Source organism: Drosophila pseudoobscura, chromosome 2 (genome assembly GCF_009870125.1).
Source record: "Drosophila pseudoobscura strain MV-25-SWS-2005 chromosome 2, UCI_Dpse_MV25, whole genome shotgun sequence".
Taxonomy (NCBI): Eukaryota; Metazoa; Arthropoda; class Insecta; order Diptera; family Drosophilidae; genus Drosophila; species Drosophila pseudoobscura.
In genome coordinates, this window is record NC_046679.1 from 27434554 (window position 1) to 27449718 (window position 15165).

The 15165-nt window shown below is 44.0% G+C and overlaps 2 protein-coding genes across 2 annotated transcripts; both read left to right on the forward strand.

Moving 5' to 3' along the window:
* The first annotated feature begins 2102 nt into the window (after window positions 1–2102).
* Ir84a (Ionotropic receptor 84a) lies at window positions 2103–5087 on the forward strand. Its single transcript, XM_001359728.5, has 5 exons — window positions 2103–3043; window positions 3104–3287; window positions 3355–3485; window positions 3553–3723; window positions 3791–5087. The coding sequence occupies exons 1-5, from the start codon at window positions 2511–2513 to the stop codon at window positions 4719–4721; spliced, it is 1950 nt and encodes a 649-aa protein (XP_001359765.4). The 5' UTR covers window positions 2103–2510; the 3' UTR covers window positions 4722–5087.
* Window positions 5088–13279: 8192 nt separating this feature from the next.
* Window positions 13280–15141, forward strand: LOC4802944 (modular serine protease-like). Its single transcript, XM_033385944.1, has 4 exons — window positions 13280–13386; window positions 13446–13731; window positions 13788–14861; window positions 14917–15141. Exons 1-4 carry the CDS (start codon window positions 13326–13328, stop codon window positions 15107–15109), a joined length of 1614 nt encoding a protein of 537 aa, XP_033241835.1. The 5' UTR covers window positions 13280–13325; the 3' UTR covers window positions 15110–15141.
* Window positions 15142–15165: the final 24 nt, after the last annotated feature.

The following is a 15165-nucleotide window of genomic DNA, read 5'->3' on the forward strand; positions in this document are numbered from 1 at the left end:
AAAAAGGAAGATTTTTTTCATTTTTGTTGTTGTTGTCAAAGAATCTTATACAATAATAACAATAATATCCTCTTTTTTGGGAGTGAAATTAATTAAAAATTTTCCGCTGTTTATTCTCTGTTGCTTCTTTTCAGCTACATTTTCTGGGTGTAGAGAAAATATGTTTAGTATATAAAAAGAAAAGAAATAAAGCTTTATATTTGTTTGTGACTTGAATTTAAATGAAATTAAATTATAATACAAGTATACATACGCCCAACATTACGCAGTATATTTACACATTATCATAAACCTTTTCGGCCTGTAATTTAATTGTTTCTTTCACTCCCTTTTCGTTGGCACAGTTGAGCATTTATTAACTGTCAAAACATGCCACGTCAGCCGGCAAATCAGACATCAAAATGCGCGTTTCTAGGAAAAACATTAAAGATAAATTTCACCTGCAGCTCTGAAGTGTGTGTGCCCCTGATGTGTGGAACGAAGGATCCCCTCCCGAAGGATGGCATGGACAAATAATATTTTCATATGAGAAATTAAATGAAACTTTTTCGCACATACAAATGTGCAAATGTCTGGCATGTGTGAGAAAATGTCAAGAAACGAATTGAAAGAACGGCAAGACTGGAAAAAGCAGCACAAAATTTAAAAGCGAAATATTTAAGCGTGCAGCATGGCGTATGCGCAATTTTCAGTATCATTCTCTTTTTGTTTTTGCGATTCCCCGCCTGCGTTTGAGTGTGTGTCAGAGTGTGTGGGCTTCGCTTTAATGGCACAATTTCTCTGCTCAAGAGATAGAGAGAAAGTGAATCGCTGGCTGTCTTCTGCATGCAACTCGCGTATTCGATGGGAAAATCTTGCAATAAAATGTTGGGCAAACTTTCCTCTTGCAATGAATACATTTGAGTGGACTAGTTGTATGTGCTGCTGCTGCTCATTTGCATTTGGCCTTGTGGAAAATGTTTCTTGTCATTACCACACCCCCACGAACACAAAAGAGAGCCGAAAAAAACAAAGGGGGGGAGGAGATAGGATAAAGGCTGCAGCTGCAGCTTCTGCTACATCCGCATCCGCAAAAATGTCAACAAATTGAATGTAATTCCTTTTAATTTCAAAGCAGTCTTAAAGTCCTTGCAGGACTCTATCTCGCTGCCATTTTTTGCACTTTCTTTCTGCCTCCTTCTTCTTCCTTTCTCTCTCTCTCTGTGTGTAGCACGTGGCAAGCTGTCGTGAAGCAAATTGCCCGAATGAAGTCGCTGCATGAAACGCGGCAGCGCAGCCGCGTGCCACGAAATTAAGTTGCAAGCTGCAGGATTTGCTTTCAAGTTTCACAAAATTTTCCGTGCCACACACACACACACACACAAAGAGGTACAAATACATACACAGTTGCACAAGGGACACACGCTAAGGTCCTTGGCTTCGCTTCGTGGATGCTAACACGCGTTTTTGCCGTTTCTTGTAGCTTCTTGGCTGCAGTCGGATAATGTCACGCTAATGCCACCAGCTTTGTCCTGCTTAATGTTGCGTCTAGTTATTGGATTTCGGCTGTACGCTCACTTTAAGGTTCTAGGTGGAGGGAAATTGATGAATAGTCGTTTGAAATGGAGTCGAAATCGCGGCATATGCTAAAAATATACTCGATAGTTTTTGAAAGATTGAATCAGTGGTGGCTTTGTAATAATTTGTCGAGCATTTGCTTTAACATTTCCCCATTTCGTGGGCTCTGCCTTCTAGTGCATACCAAATATTTGTTTCAGTAATTTTTGGGTAAACAGCGCAAAAACATGCCAAGGTAAGAACTGTAGAAATAATTTCTATACTCAACTCTGCATATCATTTTTGTGCTGTTATACAGCATGTTTAATACAACCAGTAAGCTTATATTTGATCTGATCTAGAACAGCCATACTGTCATGTGTCTGATGGAGGCAGTGAAACACCCGTTGGATCCGCAAGAAAGCGGGAGACTGGATGGCATGAAACTCGGTTTACTTAATAGCGAGAGGATTTCTTATTCTGTGATTCAATTGCCAAAAATTTTGCAACTGATATTTTTTAATCAAAGAAAAAATTACGGAGCATGCCCTTAGAGTGCCTTTGTCCCACCCTCATTTTTAAAATGGCTTACCAATTGAGGAAAGGGAACTTGATGACGATTTGACAGAAGTATATTGGAAATATCTTTATCTGCGTTACGCTTAATTTTCCAGAAAATTAAATCCAATCTCATACTTTTTATTACGCACATTCAGCAATAATACCAGCAATTTTCGCCATTCCTTTCAGGACACTTTTCTTGTCAACCGCACAATTTGCGTGTGTGTCCAGGATAAACGTATATATTGCTGATATGATAAATGTGTATAAATTATGCACATGCAGACAGAGTATGAAACCCTATAAAAGCGCCGGAGGCGAAAGCCCGTCGCCACACACACAAAGCCAACACAATCCGCCGAGTGAAAGAAGCGAAACTGAGCTTTGAGTCAAAGTGAAAGTGGCCATATAAAATGATTAAGTTGCAAGTGAAAGTTATTTCATGGGTTTTTATAATTTTAACAGGATTTTTATGCACGCCACAAATTGAAAGCATAAATACCAATTTCCTTGAGCTGGCAGCCTTCGAGGACTTTCTGCGGTCGCAGCACTTGCAGCAGTCGCTCGTAGTCCGTGTCAAAGGACGAGATGGCGATGGCGACGGCGACGAGGATGGCGACTGGAAAATTGAATGCCACCAGAAATTGTTGGCCAACTATCGTGTGCAATATTATCAGCCAGGAATTTCCCACAATTTCGAAGATCTCATGTACTATGGGGCGCCGCGTACAGCGGTTCTGGTGCTAAAGTTCGAGCACCGTCTTGTCAAGCAGTGGGTCTATACAGTGGCCTCTAAGGCTGGATACTTCAACAATTCACTGGCATGGTTTATGCTTGGCACCAGTCGGGCATCCCAACTAGATGAGGCACAAATTACAGAAAATTTGGGTGGCTACAAGATGGGAATTGATGTGGATATCACTGTGGCCTTGAAGGCCAGAGATAAGTTGGGCAAATAATGAGGTAACTTTGTGGGAATGCTGGTCATATTTCCGATAACTTGCAGCACCTCGTGGCGGCTTTATGATGTCTACAGGATTGATCAGCAAGTGTCAAGTGCCCCCCTGATTGTGGAGAGAAAAGGAGAGTGGTCTCCAGCGCGGGGATACAAGCTGATGGACACCTTCCGCAGGAGCTGGATAATTCGAAGGCGCAACTTTCGCAATGTCACCCTGCGAGGCAGCACGGCGGTAGGCAAACTTATGGCACACCTTTTTGGGTAGCGGCTTCTCTCATCTCTCCTCCAAATGCACACAGGTAACGGAGAAACCTTCGGGCTATGATGACATGGCGTACCTGGCCAACGATAAGCAGCTCCTGCAACTGGATCCCATGCAGCGAAAGACCTATCAATTGTTCAGACTCGTCGAGCGGATGTACAATCTCAGGTGGGAGTGGGTCGGAGCGGCCTCCAAAAAGTGCACCAGAGTACGCGCTAATAAGCCAACTTTTCAGCCTGGCCATAAGCTTCACGGACAACTGGGGCCAGCAGCTGGCCAACGGCAGATGGTCGGGTGTGATGGGTCAGATAACCAACGGGGAGGCCGACTTTGCCGTGTGTCCCATTCGCTTTGTACCCGAAAGGCAGCTCCATGTGCAGTATTCACCCGTTCTCCACACCCAGCCGTGAGCAGATACTTGTTATCCTTCGATTAGGTGGTGGTCCAACTCAAACCCCCCTCTTTTCTTGCAGCATTCACTTTTTGTTCCGCCATCCGCGGCACAGTCACATTCGGAACATATTCTTTGAGCCACTTAGCTCTCAGGTGTGGTGGTGCGTCCTGGTCCTGATTACATTCAGCATCCTGCTGCTGGTGCTCCTCATCCGCCATGAGGCACTACAGAATGGAAATCTTGTGGAGACACGTGTGGCCTTTGTGTGGTTCACCATGCTGGAGACTTACCTGCAGCAGGGCCCGGCCACCGAGCTCTTCCGACTGATGTCCACCCGTTTGCTGATCAGCGCCAGCTGCATCTTCAGCTTCATGTTGATGCAGTTCTATGGAGCCTTCATTGTGGGATCCCTGCTCTCGGACAGCCCCAGAAGCATTGTCAATCTGCAGGCGCTGTTCGAGAGCAACCTGGACATCGGCATGGAGAACATCTCGTATAACTTTGCGGTGTTTGGCAACACCAGTGGACAGCTCGTAAGAGATGTATACAGCAAGAAGATCTGTCGATCTGGAGAGCACAATGTTATCACCTTGGAGCAGGGAGCCGAGCGGATTATAAAGGGTCGTTTTGCATTTCATGCGGCCATCGATCGTCTGTACAGGCTGCTCCTCGAGATGCGGATGGAGGAGCACGAGTTCTGCGAACTTCAGGAAATAATGTTCAATCCCCCCTATGCGGCTGCCTCCGTGATGGCCAAAGGCTCACCCTGGCGCGAACATCTGGCCCATGCCATTCTCCACCTGAAGGCCACTGCCCTGATGCAGTACAACGACCGCTTGTGGTCGGTGCCCAAGCCGGACTGCAGCCTCTTCAAGGCCTCCCAGGTGGAGGTGGATCTGGAGCACTTTGCCCCGGCTCTCTTCGCCCTAGTGCTGGCCATGATAGCCAGTGCATTGGTGTTTCTGCTGGAGCTGATGTTCTCCAGGCTGGCTCCCTTCCGTCCAAGTTAAGATGGGTGTGGGCCGCCAGGCGCGATGTCCATTTACGTAATCAGCTTGCAGAGCGCCCGGCTTGGTCCTGGCACGACTTTCGGCTACAAATTTGTGTCGCTTTTAATGTTTTCTGCATTTTTAATAATAATAAAAAATTTGTAATAATGTCAGCTTCGGGCGCTTGCAGCTATTCCCATTGCTGGTCTCTCCAACGCAGAACAGCGCAGAAATTAAAAATTCCATTAAACTGCAAACACTTGCATGTACTCTCCCGCCACCATCACCGTCACCCTCACTATAACCCTCATCCTTCGCCCTCCCCATCACCCTGGTATGGGGGTCAAGCCAAGTTTTCTACACGAAGCAAGCTCTTCATTTAGACTTAATTATGAAGCCTGGTGGAGGAGGAGAAGAAGTGGGAGAATGTCACTTGTTTTCTATTAACAGACAAGCTTTTAAGGGGGGAAAACCCCTGAAATTCAAGAGCTAACCAGGAAAGGGTTCGCTCGACGGCTGCTTCCTAGATGGAAGAATATATCTACCTATGTATTTCTGTGAATAATATCTTATATAATGAATAATATATTATCAAATGCATTGTAATTGACCTTAGAATCCTCATGTTGTTCCACTCCCATTCGATTACAATATCTTAATAAATGCGTCAGAAAATTGTTGGAGCAATCGCAAACCTAATTGTAAAAGTAATCACATTTGTTGCACTTGAATGCGTTGTCGTTGCCCCTGCCCCACCGCTAACCAAGAGACGACCGACCCGACGCATGAGAAGCTCCCATCTGACTGTGGTCACGCATAACCTTCAATTAAGTTGTCATAATGTCTGACAGTCACGGACAACGGTACAACGGTTAGGGGACGATGAAACAGGGGACAATCCGGACTTCTACAGCAATATAATCACATCTATATGGGTAGTTTAGAACGAGATTGTGCAATGGCATGATCATGACTGGTTCAGCAATTGCAACACAGTCCGAGGACGCGGATAAGACTTGTATAAATCGGTTGAATATAATGAGTCTCCTTTGGGGGATAGCCCTAAATGCAGTCGTGCTGTAAGTAGTCCTAATTATTCCAATAAAATTTAAATTTAGAAAGTATTTCTTATATAGACCTTATAACCAATAATATGTACATATCTATTCGATTCCACACACACCCACACGAATATGAAAAGGACCCTGCCCTCACACACATACACATGTCAAATTATGCAAATTTACAACATGATTAAGCTCGTTTAGCCGGACTCCCGTCCAAACTCGGAGTAAGTAGGCCTCAATGTCGTCAACGGTTGGGTCTCCGCCTGTGTTTGTTTTGCAATTCAAATGAATTTGCTTCAGATCCGGAGGGGGTTTTGGCTCTGGGACTGGGGGCTGGGGACTGGGGCATGGGACAAAGGACTGGGACTTGGGTCTGACACTGGGACTCTCACTCCCCTCTGCACATTTGGCATGTTTGTTTCAATGTTTAGTTGTGTGTGTTTGTCTGTCTGTCTGTCTGTCTGTCGTACTTTCCCCTGTCGATCCCACACTTCCGCTTTGGTTATATAAATTCGTACAAATCGTTCGATGGCCGTTTGCTCTGTTCTGTTGGTCGAAGTATCAATTGTTTGGCATTGGTCTTTATTTATGCATTGTTGTTGCCTTCGTTGTAGTCGATGTCCTGTAGTCCATGTCCTCTGTAGTCCTCTCCTATCCTGGTGTGGCCTATCCGATGTCTGCATGGTGGTCTGTGTATTTTATTGCTTATGGTTATAGTGGGGATAGAGGCATGCCCGCACTCTGAATGAATTTATATTGTTTTTGAAGTGTTTAAATGTTTGTCCATGTTTGTCACAGCGCCTGGCTTGCCGTATGCGGGCCGGGCCGGGCCGTATGCGTAATGCGAATTTATGCAGGCTTAATGTTAATACTGGACTGGGCTGGGGTGGAAATATGCAGATGAAAGAGAGAAATACTCCAATGGCAATTTCCTCACTTCAATGGCAAGAGATTGAAGTTTATGCAAATAACACTTGGAGGGGGAAGATTTTGATATAAGTGATAATTAAATAAGACAAAGTCAACTTTAATTCGAGGCTAATAGACAGCAGGAAAATGTTGAATTCCAGGGAAATTTTCTTCTTAAACCCCAAACCAAAATCTCACCAAATAGCCACAACAACTTCGGGCAAATCAATATTAATTTCTGGAATTCACTCATCCATAAATTTATTAATAAGAAAGAAAACAAAAAAGAAAAGCGAAACAACAATCTGTAATATTTTCACAATTTCTGCTGCTGTGGTTTTCTCTCGACGCTTTAATACTTTTCCGCTTTCCACTCTTTTGACCGATTGTCGAATCGAGGAAAAACTTTTGCAACTTTTGCCGCTTGCTGCATTTGTGCGGCATCCCTCCTTCCCTGAGACCGAATTGTCTCGTTCTGTACAGCTAATGCCTGTAGTCGTGCTTTCTGTCCCCAGTCCTCAGTCCCATCCCCCAGTCGTAGGACTGCTCGCCTTGTGTTATGTGCTTATTATAAAATAATTAAGTCCTTTAGGAAATTATAGTTCTTGTTGCTCTGCTTTGGTCTGCAATCTTTGCCCCGTTGTTATCCTCTCTCCCTCTTGGACCTCTGTGATTTCTGCGCTTTTTCCCCTACATTGTTCACTCGCTTTTGTGTTCTTAATAGTTGTGGCTTTTCGTTCTCCTTTTTTGCGCTTGATTACTCATATATAAGTGTCTCCAAGGAATGAAATAACATAGTAATGATTGCCTCAAGCTTAAAAAACTCTACATAAATTGAAGGAAAGTCTCCGAATAGTTATTTTTTACGTGGGTATCTACTCTGTGTGTGCTCCATTATGCTCTACCCACAGACCGACACGACACGACACACACAAATTCATTTTGTCTTCATTCTACTTGTGGGCTGCCACTGGCATATGAGTAATTTATTGTGTATCTAATTAATTATTGCTGTCTGTGTAATTTTTGTGCTACAGAATGAATGTGCCTCTGTCTGTCGGACTGTCTGTTTGAATGCCCCATCTGTGTGTGTGTGCGTGCTAGTATCTGTGTAGGCAGCATCGTTAGCATTGACTTAATTGTCAAGCCACAGAATGACTCTATTAGGAGTTCAAAACCTATTCGTATCTTGAACCCCCGGGCAGGCCCTGGCACTGGACATGATCTATGTGTATGACATGTGCCCTACAGCTCCAACTTCAGCTCCAGCTGCACTTAAATTGATGTATCCCCTAGCCAAAACAGCCAAAAGTCTCTTTAAAAATGCCCTGCACCGTTGTGCTACGGTTGTGCCAGAGTGAAGACCCATCCATTTTTGCATGCCACGGAGTATGACAAGTGTTGGCCAGCTATAAACAGGAAGCAGGACACCCAGGACACGCAGGACCCTTGATAGAGGCATGGACACTGACACCGACACCCTGCCAACGAGCCATGAATGGCCCTTTAGTCAATGTCCATGTGGGTGTAAAAACCGTTTGAGTGTGGGGTTTTCCATGAGTGTGTTTGACTGTAGAGTTTCCTTTAATAGTGCTGGTTACTTTTAGGGATCTCTGCTGCTGTTCCACGAGCATTACCCATCGCACTTTAAGATATCACTGCACTGACAGCGATTATCGCATATCAATTACCCAATATTCCATGTATTCTAAGCGCAAACACGTGCCGATATTGGGATATAATCAATTTGCGATGACCAAAACCAACCGACAGGATTTCGCATTCCCAGCATCATACTGATTAGGTTTGAAGGCAGTTTGCACTGATTTGCTTGTGCATTTACCTGCAAGAAGGTACTACATTCCATTCAAGCGGAATGTTGACCCAGTAAACAAGCAGTACAGCAGCGACAGCCGGCCGATAATCAGGGTGCAACGCGTTTTGGTCCATTCCACAGAACGTGACAAGGATGGCAAGGGCCCTACTGCTACTGCTGCTGCTTCTGCTGCTGACCTGTTCGCGAAATGGAAAGCAAACAACCTGTCGCCCGACAAAAGAAGCTAGCTGCAAACTCCCAACAGCAAATTCGCCCAAGCCCAAGCCCTGGCCCAGTCCCTGGTCCAAGACCAAGTTAATGAATCGTAACCCACTTGCAACCATATGAAAATTAATTACCAAACTAGTTCAGAAAACTTTCGCCACAGCAAAAGTTAAACGCACCGAAAAAAGTTAACGGGAAGCCAGAGAGCAGAGCCAACCAATCAATTTTCGTCTGCGACAAATGGAATGCTGCAAATGGCCCAAAAAATCGTTAATCAAATTAAAATTTATTTCGTATTTTGGCCCGAAACTGCAGCGCAGACATGGTCCAGCAAATTTATCATGGTAGCCAGTGTAAAATCCTGCAGATACCAGCATCCACTGGATGTATCTGTATCTAAATGTGTCCATGTGTACGAGTATCTGCGTACGTGTCCGCATAATTTTGATGGTTCGTTTCGAAGAGATTTTTTGGTCATTTTTCGTTTGTTTTGTCGACCAGGCGGCGCATAAATTTGCATCTCAATTGGTTGCTGTCCATTGCCTCTGCCGATCCCCTCCTCCTTCTCCTCATCCTGTTGGGACGCTCCTTTTTGACCAGTGTTGCCAACGTTCTTGTTGTGGCTGACGATTTGCCATTTTAATTAGGCAATGTCCTGTCAAAAGCAGCCCCTGGCTGTGGCTCTGGTTATGGGCAGAGAGAGATAGACTCTGATTTGACGGCTGTTTCCGGTCAACTGTTTGTCCAGTCAAATAAAGTGCGGACAAAATCGCTTTGCTCCTGGCTGCCCCCGTAATGGGGCTTGCCGCAATTGGCGGCCAAACAGTACATAGTTTCTCCTGTAATCCATCATTATAATAGAGTTTTGTATTAATATTAAGTTACATACCTGATTTCTATTAGCTTTAATTTATCCTGATAGCAATGAAAAGTCTGGTAATTAGGAGAGTGGTATTTCCAAGCGCATTCGTATTTTTTTCTTATTTAAAAAACAAAAAACTTTTGCATTCGTTTGACGTCCACACAAGCATACAAAAACTGCAACTAAATAATTGTCAAAGACTGTGCGAACGTCAATATAGTACAACCCAAGCGCATACATGCGCATACAAACACACACATGTGTCCACAGACGGGGGACCCGGGGACCGCGCAGCCGTTGCCGTTGCCGATTCCGTTTCCGCCTTTTGCATGGCGAGTGCGTGTCTGCGGCTTTTGGCCATGAGTTTTGCATGTCTGTGTGAGGGATTGTGGGTGACTGTTGACAATTTTGTGGTCAACTGAAGTCAACAGGAATACAGTGTGACCAAATTGCTGATATGTCAACCCAAAAGATGTGGGAGAAGGAAAAAGGTACCAATTATAGACATTTCGAGCTCTCCAATAAACCGATTCATTTAACTTTTCGTCCACAAATTTCATTCTCAAAGTTTCCCAACTACGTGTTTCGACAAGAGCACATTTATTCCAAAAATAATAATTGAATATAAAATAAATTTTAGCAAAATTATTTTGTATAACTTATCAAACTTAATTATAAGGTCCATTTTGTGGCTTTTAACTTTTTAAATGCTACGTTTTACCAGGGAAATGTCTCCACTAGCAACTGCAATTTCTCTGCCCAACCTGCAACTTTATGAGGCTGGCCATTTATTTTCCTGCCTCACGGTTTAGCCTAAGCCTTGGCTTCATTAAGTTTTCCCATTGCGGTTTTTAATTAATTAATGTCTTCATATGTAGCACATACTATATGTGGTAGGGGCCTGTGGCACAGTTTACGGCTAAGAAGGCAGCAACCAGACAAAGTATTAAAACTAAACCCGGCATGTAGGCACGTAATTAAAAAGTGTGTGTGTATGTGTGTGTGGGTGTGTTGCCATCGTCCTAAACGAAAACTTATGCTCAGCCAAAGGAGAGCCAAAGAAGCTGAAAACTGAGTCAACAACTTTCTATTTTGTCAATGAGCTGCAGCTGCAGCTAAAGCTAAAAAAAGGCAGAGTTAGGGTCGGAGTTAGAGTGCGGGTTAGTGGCATGAACCTCCTGTAAATGACACACTCTGCATATGAAACGAAAAATAATTTTTCAATTCACAAATGAAACTTTTGACACACACACACACACACGCTTTATACAAAAAAGGAGAGCAAACTTTAAACTTTGCACCAACAGCAGCAGCAGAAGCAGCAGCAGTTCCCCAATGTAAAGTGGTAAACCAGGAGAGAGGGGGGCCGAGCAGGAGGGTGGTGAGGTCCAGCTGCAATTGGAATACTACTGTTCCGTTCCACAGTACGACCGAGTATGTATTTCTTTGGGGTCGGTGGGGTTTTTTGTGTGGCACTCCTTGCTGTTTTTCTTTTAGCCACGGCACAAACTCCAGAAGGAAATTACAAACCAAAGTAAACGCCAAGAGCAGCCAAGGAAGTTGTTGACGCAGGACGAGCGCCGGCGCTGAGTGTCAGTGTCATATCCTGTGCCAAAAGTGCACACAGAACACCAGACCCCAGGCCAGACCCATAACCGAGAGCCAAGCGCCAAGCCCCAGTCGAGTCGGGTCGAGACTCCGAAACCCAGACAGAGACTGAGGCTGCACATTACAAATGAATAATTTATGCGCGCGCTCTCAACGGCAGATGGATGTGGGATATAGATGGGAATGGGTATGGGTGTGGGTATGGGAATGGGAGCCACTGCAGACTCCTGCCACCCATAGACACAGTCACGGAGGACTGCGGCAACGTCCAATCCTGGTCAATGCCAAATGAGTTGTGGCAACGTCTCGCTGGTGCCATAAAAGAGAACAAGGCAAACGGGAAGGCAAACGGGAAGCTGTTGCTCTGCATAAACTAAAATCGTTTGCACCGAAAAACCACTCCCCTCTCTACCCTCTCTCTCCCCAACAGCATGCCAAGACCAAAGAGGAGCAGAGCAAATTACATGGCTCTGGTGTGAAAATTATCTCCTTGGCAAAGCGGCAAAGAAGAAAGCGGAAGAAAGCGCAAACTCAAAAGTTATTAGAGCAAATTTTTGCCTTTTGCCTAAGTAATGGCCAAGTGCATATCTCTCAGCACATATTGAGTTATGACTTAATTGGATAAGAGCCCGCTAGGCGAAACTTTGCACTACCACTCGCTGGCCCATAAAGTTAGCCAGCCCCAAAGTTCAGGCAACATTTTTCCTGGTTTCTGGTTGGTGCCGTGGAATTGATCTCGTAAGACTGTGATTATGTCCTCGGTGAACCCTGAGTAATTTCTCCTGATTATCTTGCTTTTCCAAAGACCCAAAATGCAAGCACTCTGGTCTCAAGATTAGAGTGTTTCTTGCTTTCTCGATAGTGCAATTCAACGCTGATTGGCATATTCCCATAAGTATAAAACTTTGCTCTCACTTGATAAATACGACTTCAAACCAATTTACGTCACATTTGATAAGGTTTTCGCTTTGTTGGATTTGCATTTTTAACGGATGTATACATATACCCCCGAGCGTCTGTGAATGGCGGAGCAATACGATAAATACTATATTTTATTATTTAAGCTTTGTAATTTTTAAGGAAATGGTACTGATTTGGATTAGGATACTAATAGATTCTGTCTATATGGTTTACAATCTCATATGAAAGAAACACAAAAGAATCTCCAATCAAAGCAACTTTAATGCAAATACGCTACCATTTCCCTATCCATCTCCCTAGAAGCCGCTTTCGTGAACACATAAAATACACACAGCAAAAAAATATATATGTATATATAGAAGGAATCAAGGATATAGAAACACCGACAGAATGGCAGTGCGATTTGTGCTCATTTGTCAATGCACTGGTGTGCTCCGTTGCCGCCATTCGCTCCATGTCGCCCCTTCGGCTATGCCCCATGCCGCCTACCGAATGCAGTTTGTAGCTGTCTTTGCATTTGTCGATGTTGCCTGCCATTTTGTTAGAACACGGAACACAAAACAATACCATTGTCAGTTGTTGCTGCTGCCTCTATCCATTTGGTACATGCTGTTGGGATTTTAATTTATAATTCAACACTCGAACATGTCGTCAAAGAGTTTCATCAATATGTACTCTAAAATCAACAGCGATTCACAGCGATGTAAGCCGATTAAGCTATTCGGCTATCCAGCTACTCTATGGGACTTAATCTGTTGTTTTAGAGAGGGGAAAATAACTATTTGCCCCTGTCTGCAAAAGACTCTATCAGCAAACATTTCTTTGATTAACTTCAATTTGTGGTGCACATTTTTTTGGCATAGCCAAAGCATTCAGCAGGCCAACAACCATTCTGGCAGCCACTTATTTCAAATTCATGGTTATTCAAAATGCATTTTTTTATTGACTTGCATGCTTTGCAGCCGAAAGTGCTCAAAAATGTTGTTTATCAGAGCACATGAAAAGAAACAAACTGCCAGAAGAATCATCATCATACAAAATCGTACAGTAAAAGAGCTCTCAGGAAAAGAGAACGGACTCTCTGTACAATTAATTGTGCTCTTTTAGCTTGTGCCCTCTGTGCTGTAGATTTCTCAAACCATAAGATTTTTCATTCGATCGCATTTCATTACTCTTGTGATCGTTGAGTAGAGAAGGTCGTTGTAACATCTCTGAAAATGTTTAATTGCGAAGTTTTGCTTTTAATTTGTTGGTTGTTTTTCATGACCTTCACTATTGGTGCGTAGACAAAATGTGAAGACAATAATGGCACATTTGAATGTATATTTAATTCAAAGTGCATGCTACCTGGAAATGTAATGATGGACAAGAGCTGAGCGCCTTCAGCAAGAGATGCGATGCCCGAATAGACTGTTCTGATGGCACTGATGAAACCTTTCTCGAATGCCACAAAGAGAACTGCACAGAGCATCAGTGCTCGTATGGCGGCTGCTTCAGCGAGAGCCAGCTGTGCGATGGCACCCCTGACTGCTGGGACAAGACGGATGAGCATCCACACTTCTGTAACAAAGAGCTAATGACAGAACCAGAACCCATGAAGACTTTTATCCAGGAGAGATGCTTGTAAAGAAATCGATGTAGTGATGACCGCAAAGCGCCTAATTAATAGTGTTTTCTAGGGAGAATCAGAGTAGATGCTCTAAAACGGAGTGTTTGGATAAGAAGTATTTCTGCGACGGCATCAGGGATTGCCCGGATGGCAGCGATGAAACCAATGGGAACTGCATTGCTACTACATGCCCCAGTGGCACATTTCGGTGCGCCTACGGCGGCTGTCTGGAAAATGCGAAGGCCTGTGATCATGAAATAGATTGCTGGGACGGAACCGATGAAGTGCCATTCATATGCTTTGAAATGCGGGGAAAACCGCAGGGCAATTTGTGGCCCAGTCACATCCCGAGAAGGAATACCACAAGCCGGACCACATCGCCAGTGTTAGTTTATCCAAAAGTGAAAACTGCCTCGAGTGCCCCTGAGCCTTCGTCCGTCAATGGTAGTTGCATCGTTCCTAGCAGCCTCAAGAATCTGCATCTGAAAACACTCTTCAATGTGCTGCCCTATACGTTTGGCTCATCGATATCCGATGCGGTTGTGGTGCGATTGAGCTGCTATGGGAATAGCCAGCTAAATGGCAACGATATAAACCACTGTCTCCATGGCATTTGGCAGGGACCCTGGCCCGAGTGCATTCCCACCTGCTCGCTCAGACCATTCAACAAAGATCTCTCCATTCGGGCTTTCTGCATGTACAAGGATGAGATCAGGAACTGCAAGACCCAGAACACCATTGGGACCTCAGTCACTGTAACTTGTGCTCCCGGCTACAAGCCCACTGATATAATCACTTTAGAGATCCGCTTATGCGAGAAGCAGGCTAGTTCTGGAATCGCAGACTGGAAGTTCATAAAACCAACTCGATTACACTGCATTCCAGACTGCGGCAAAATTCATCCAACCGTTAAAAATGATCCCTGGCTTGTTAGCATATTTCAAAGTGATGTCACATTGTCGAACTATACTTTCAAATGCCGTGGCATAATCGTCAGTCCATGGCATGTTATCGCTGTAAGACTCTGCATCAATGAGGAGAATCCGATGCGGTATGCCATTGCCGAAGGAATTCAATTGGCCAGCTTTATGAAAAATGGGGAGCATTCCTATATGCTCCACAACGTGGCCAGTATATTTAATAGGTATGCTTTCTAAACATATAGTCCGATCATTAACCTTAATCCAATATCTTTGCAGCCAAAAAATATCGCTTCTAAAATTGGTTAATCCCCTGATACTTTCGACGTCGGTGCGACCAATTTGCATGCCGTCAAGGGAATACCATACGAATTCTTCGGAACTCACTATTACTTCGGATACTCAGAATAAATATAGTTTAGTCAGTATCGAAGAATCAATATTGAAACAGATAAACATGGATTCTCACTGACATAAATAAAAAAAAATATAACGAAAAGATAATTTCTGAAATCTCTAATTTCGAGG

Excerpts from the sequence above, each read along its gene's own strand:
- LOC4802944 (XM_033385944.1), top strand. The coding sequence starts at position 13,326 with ATGTTTAATTGCGAAGTTTTGCTTTTAATTTGTTGGTTGTTTTTCATG. Across the intron at positions 13,387-13,445 it reads TTTCATGACCTTCACTATTG|TGCATGCTACCTGGAAATGT; the intron begins GTGCGTAGACAA and ends TTTAATTCAAAG. Across the intron at positions 14,862-14,916 it reads GTGGCCAGTATATTTAATAG|CCAAAAAATATCGCTTCTAA; the intron begins GTATGCTTTCTA and ends ATATCTTTGCAG.
- Ir84a (XM_001359728.5), top strand. The coding sequence starts at position 2,511 with ATGATTAAGTTGCAAGTGAAAGTTATTTCATGGGTTTTTATAATTTTA. Across the intron at positions 3,044-3,103 it reads GCCTTGAAGGCCAGAGATAA|CACCTCGTGGCGGCTTTATG; the intron begins GTTGGGCAAATA and ends GATAACTTGCAG. Across the intron at positions 3,288-3,354 it reads CCCTGCGAGGCAGCACGGCG|GTAACGGAGAAACCTTCGGG; the intron begins GTAGGCAAACTT and ends AAATGCACACAG.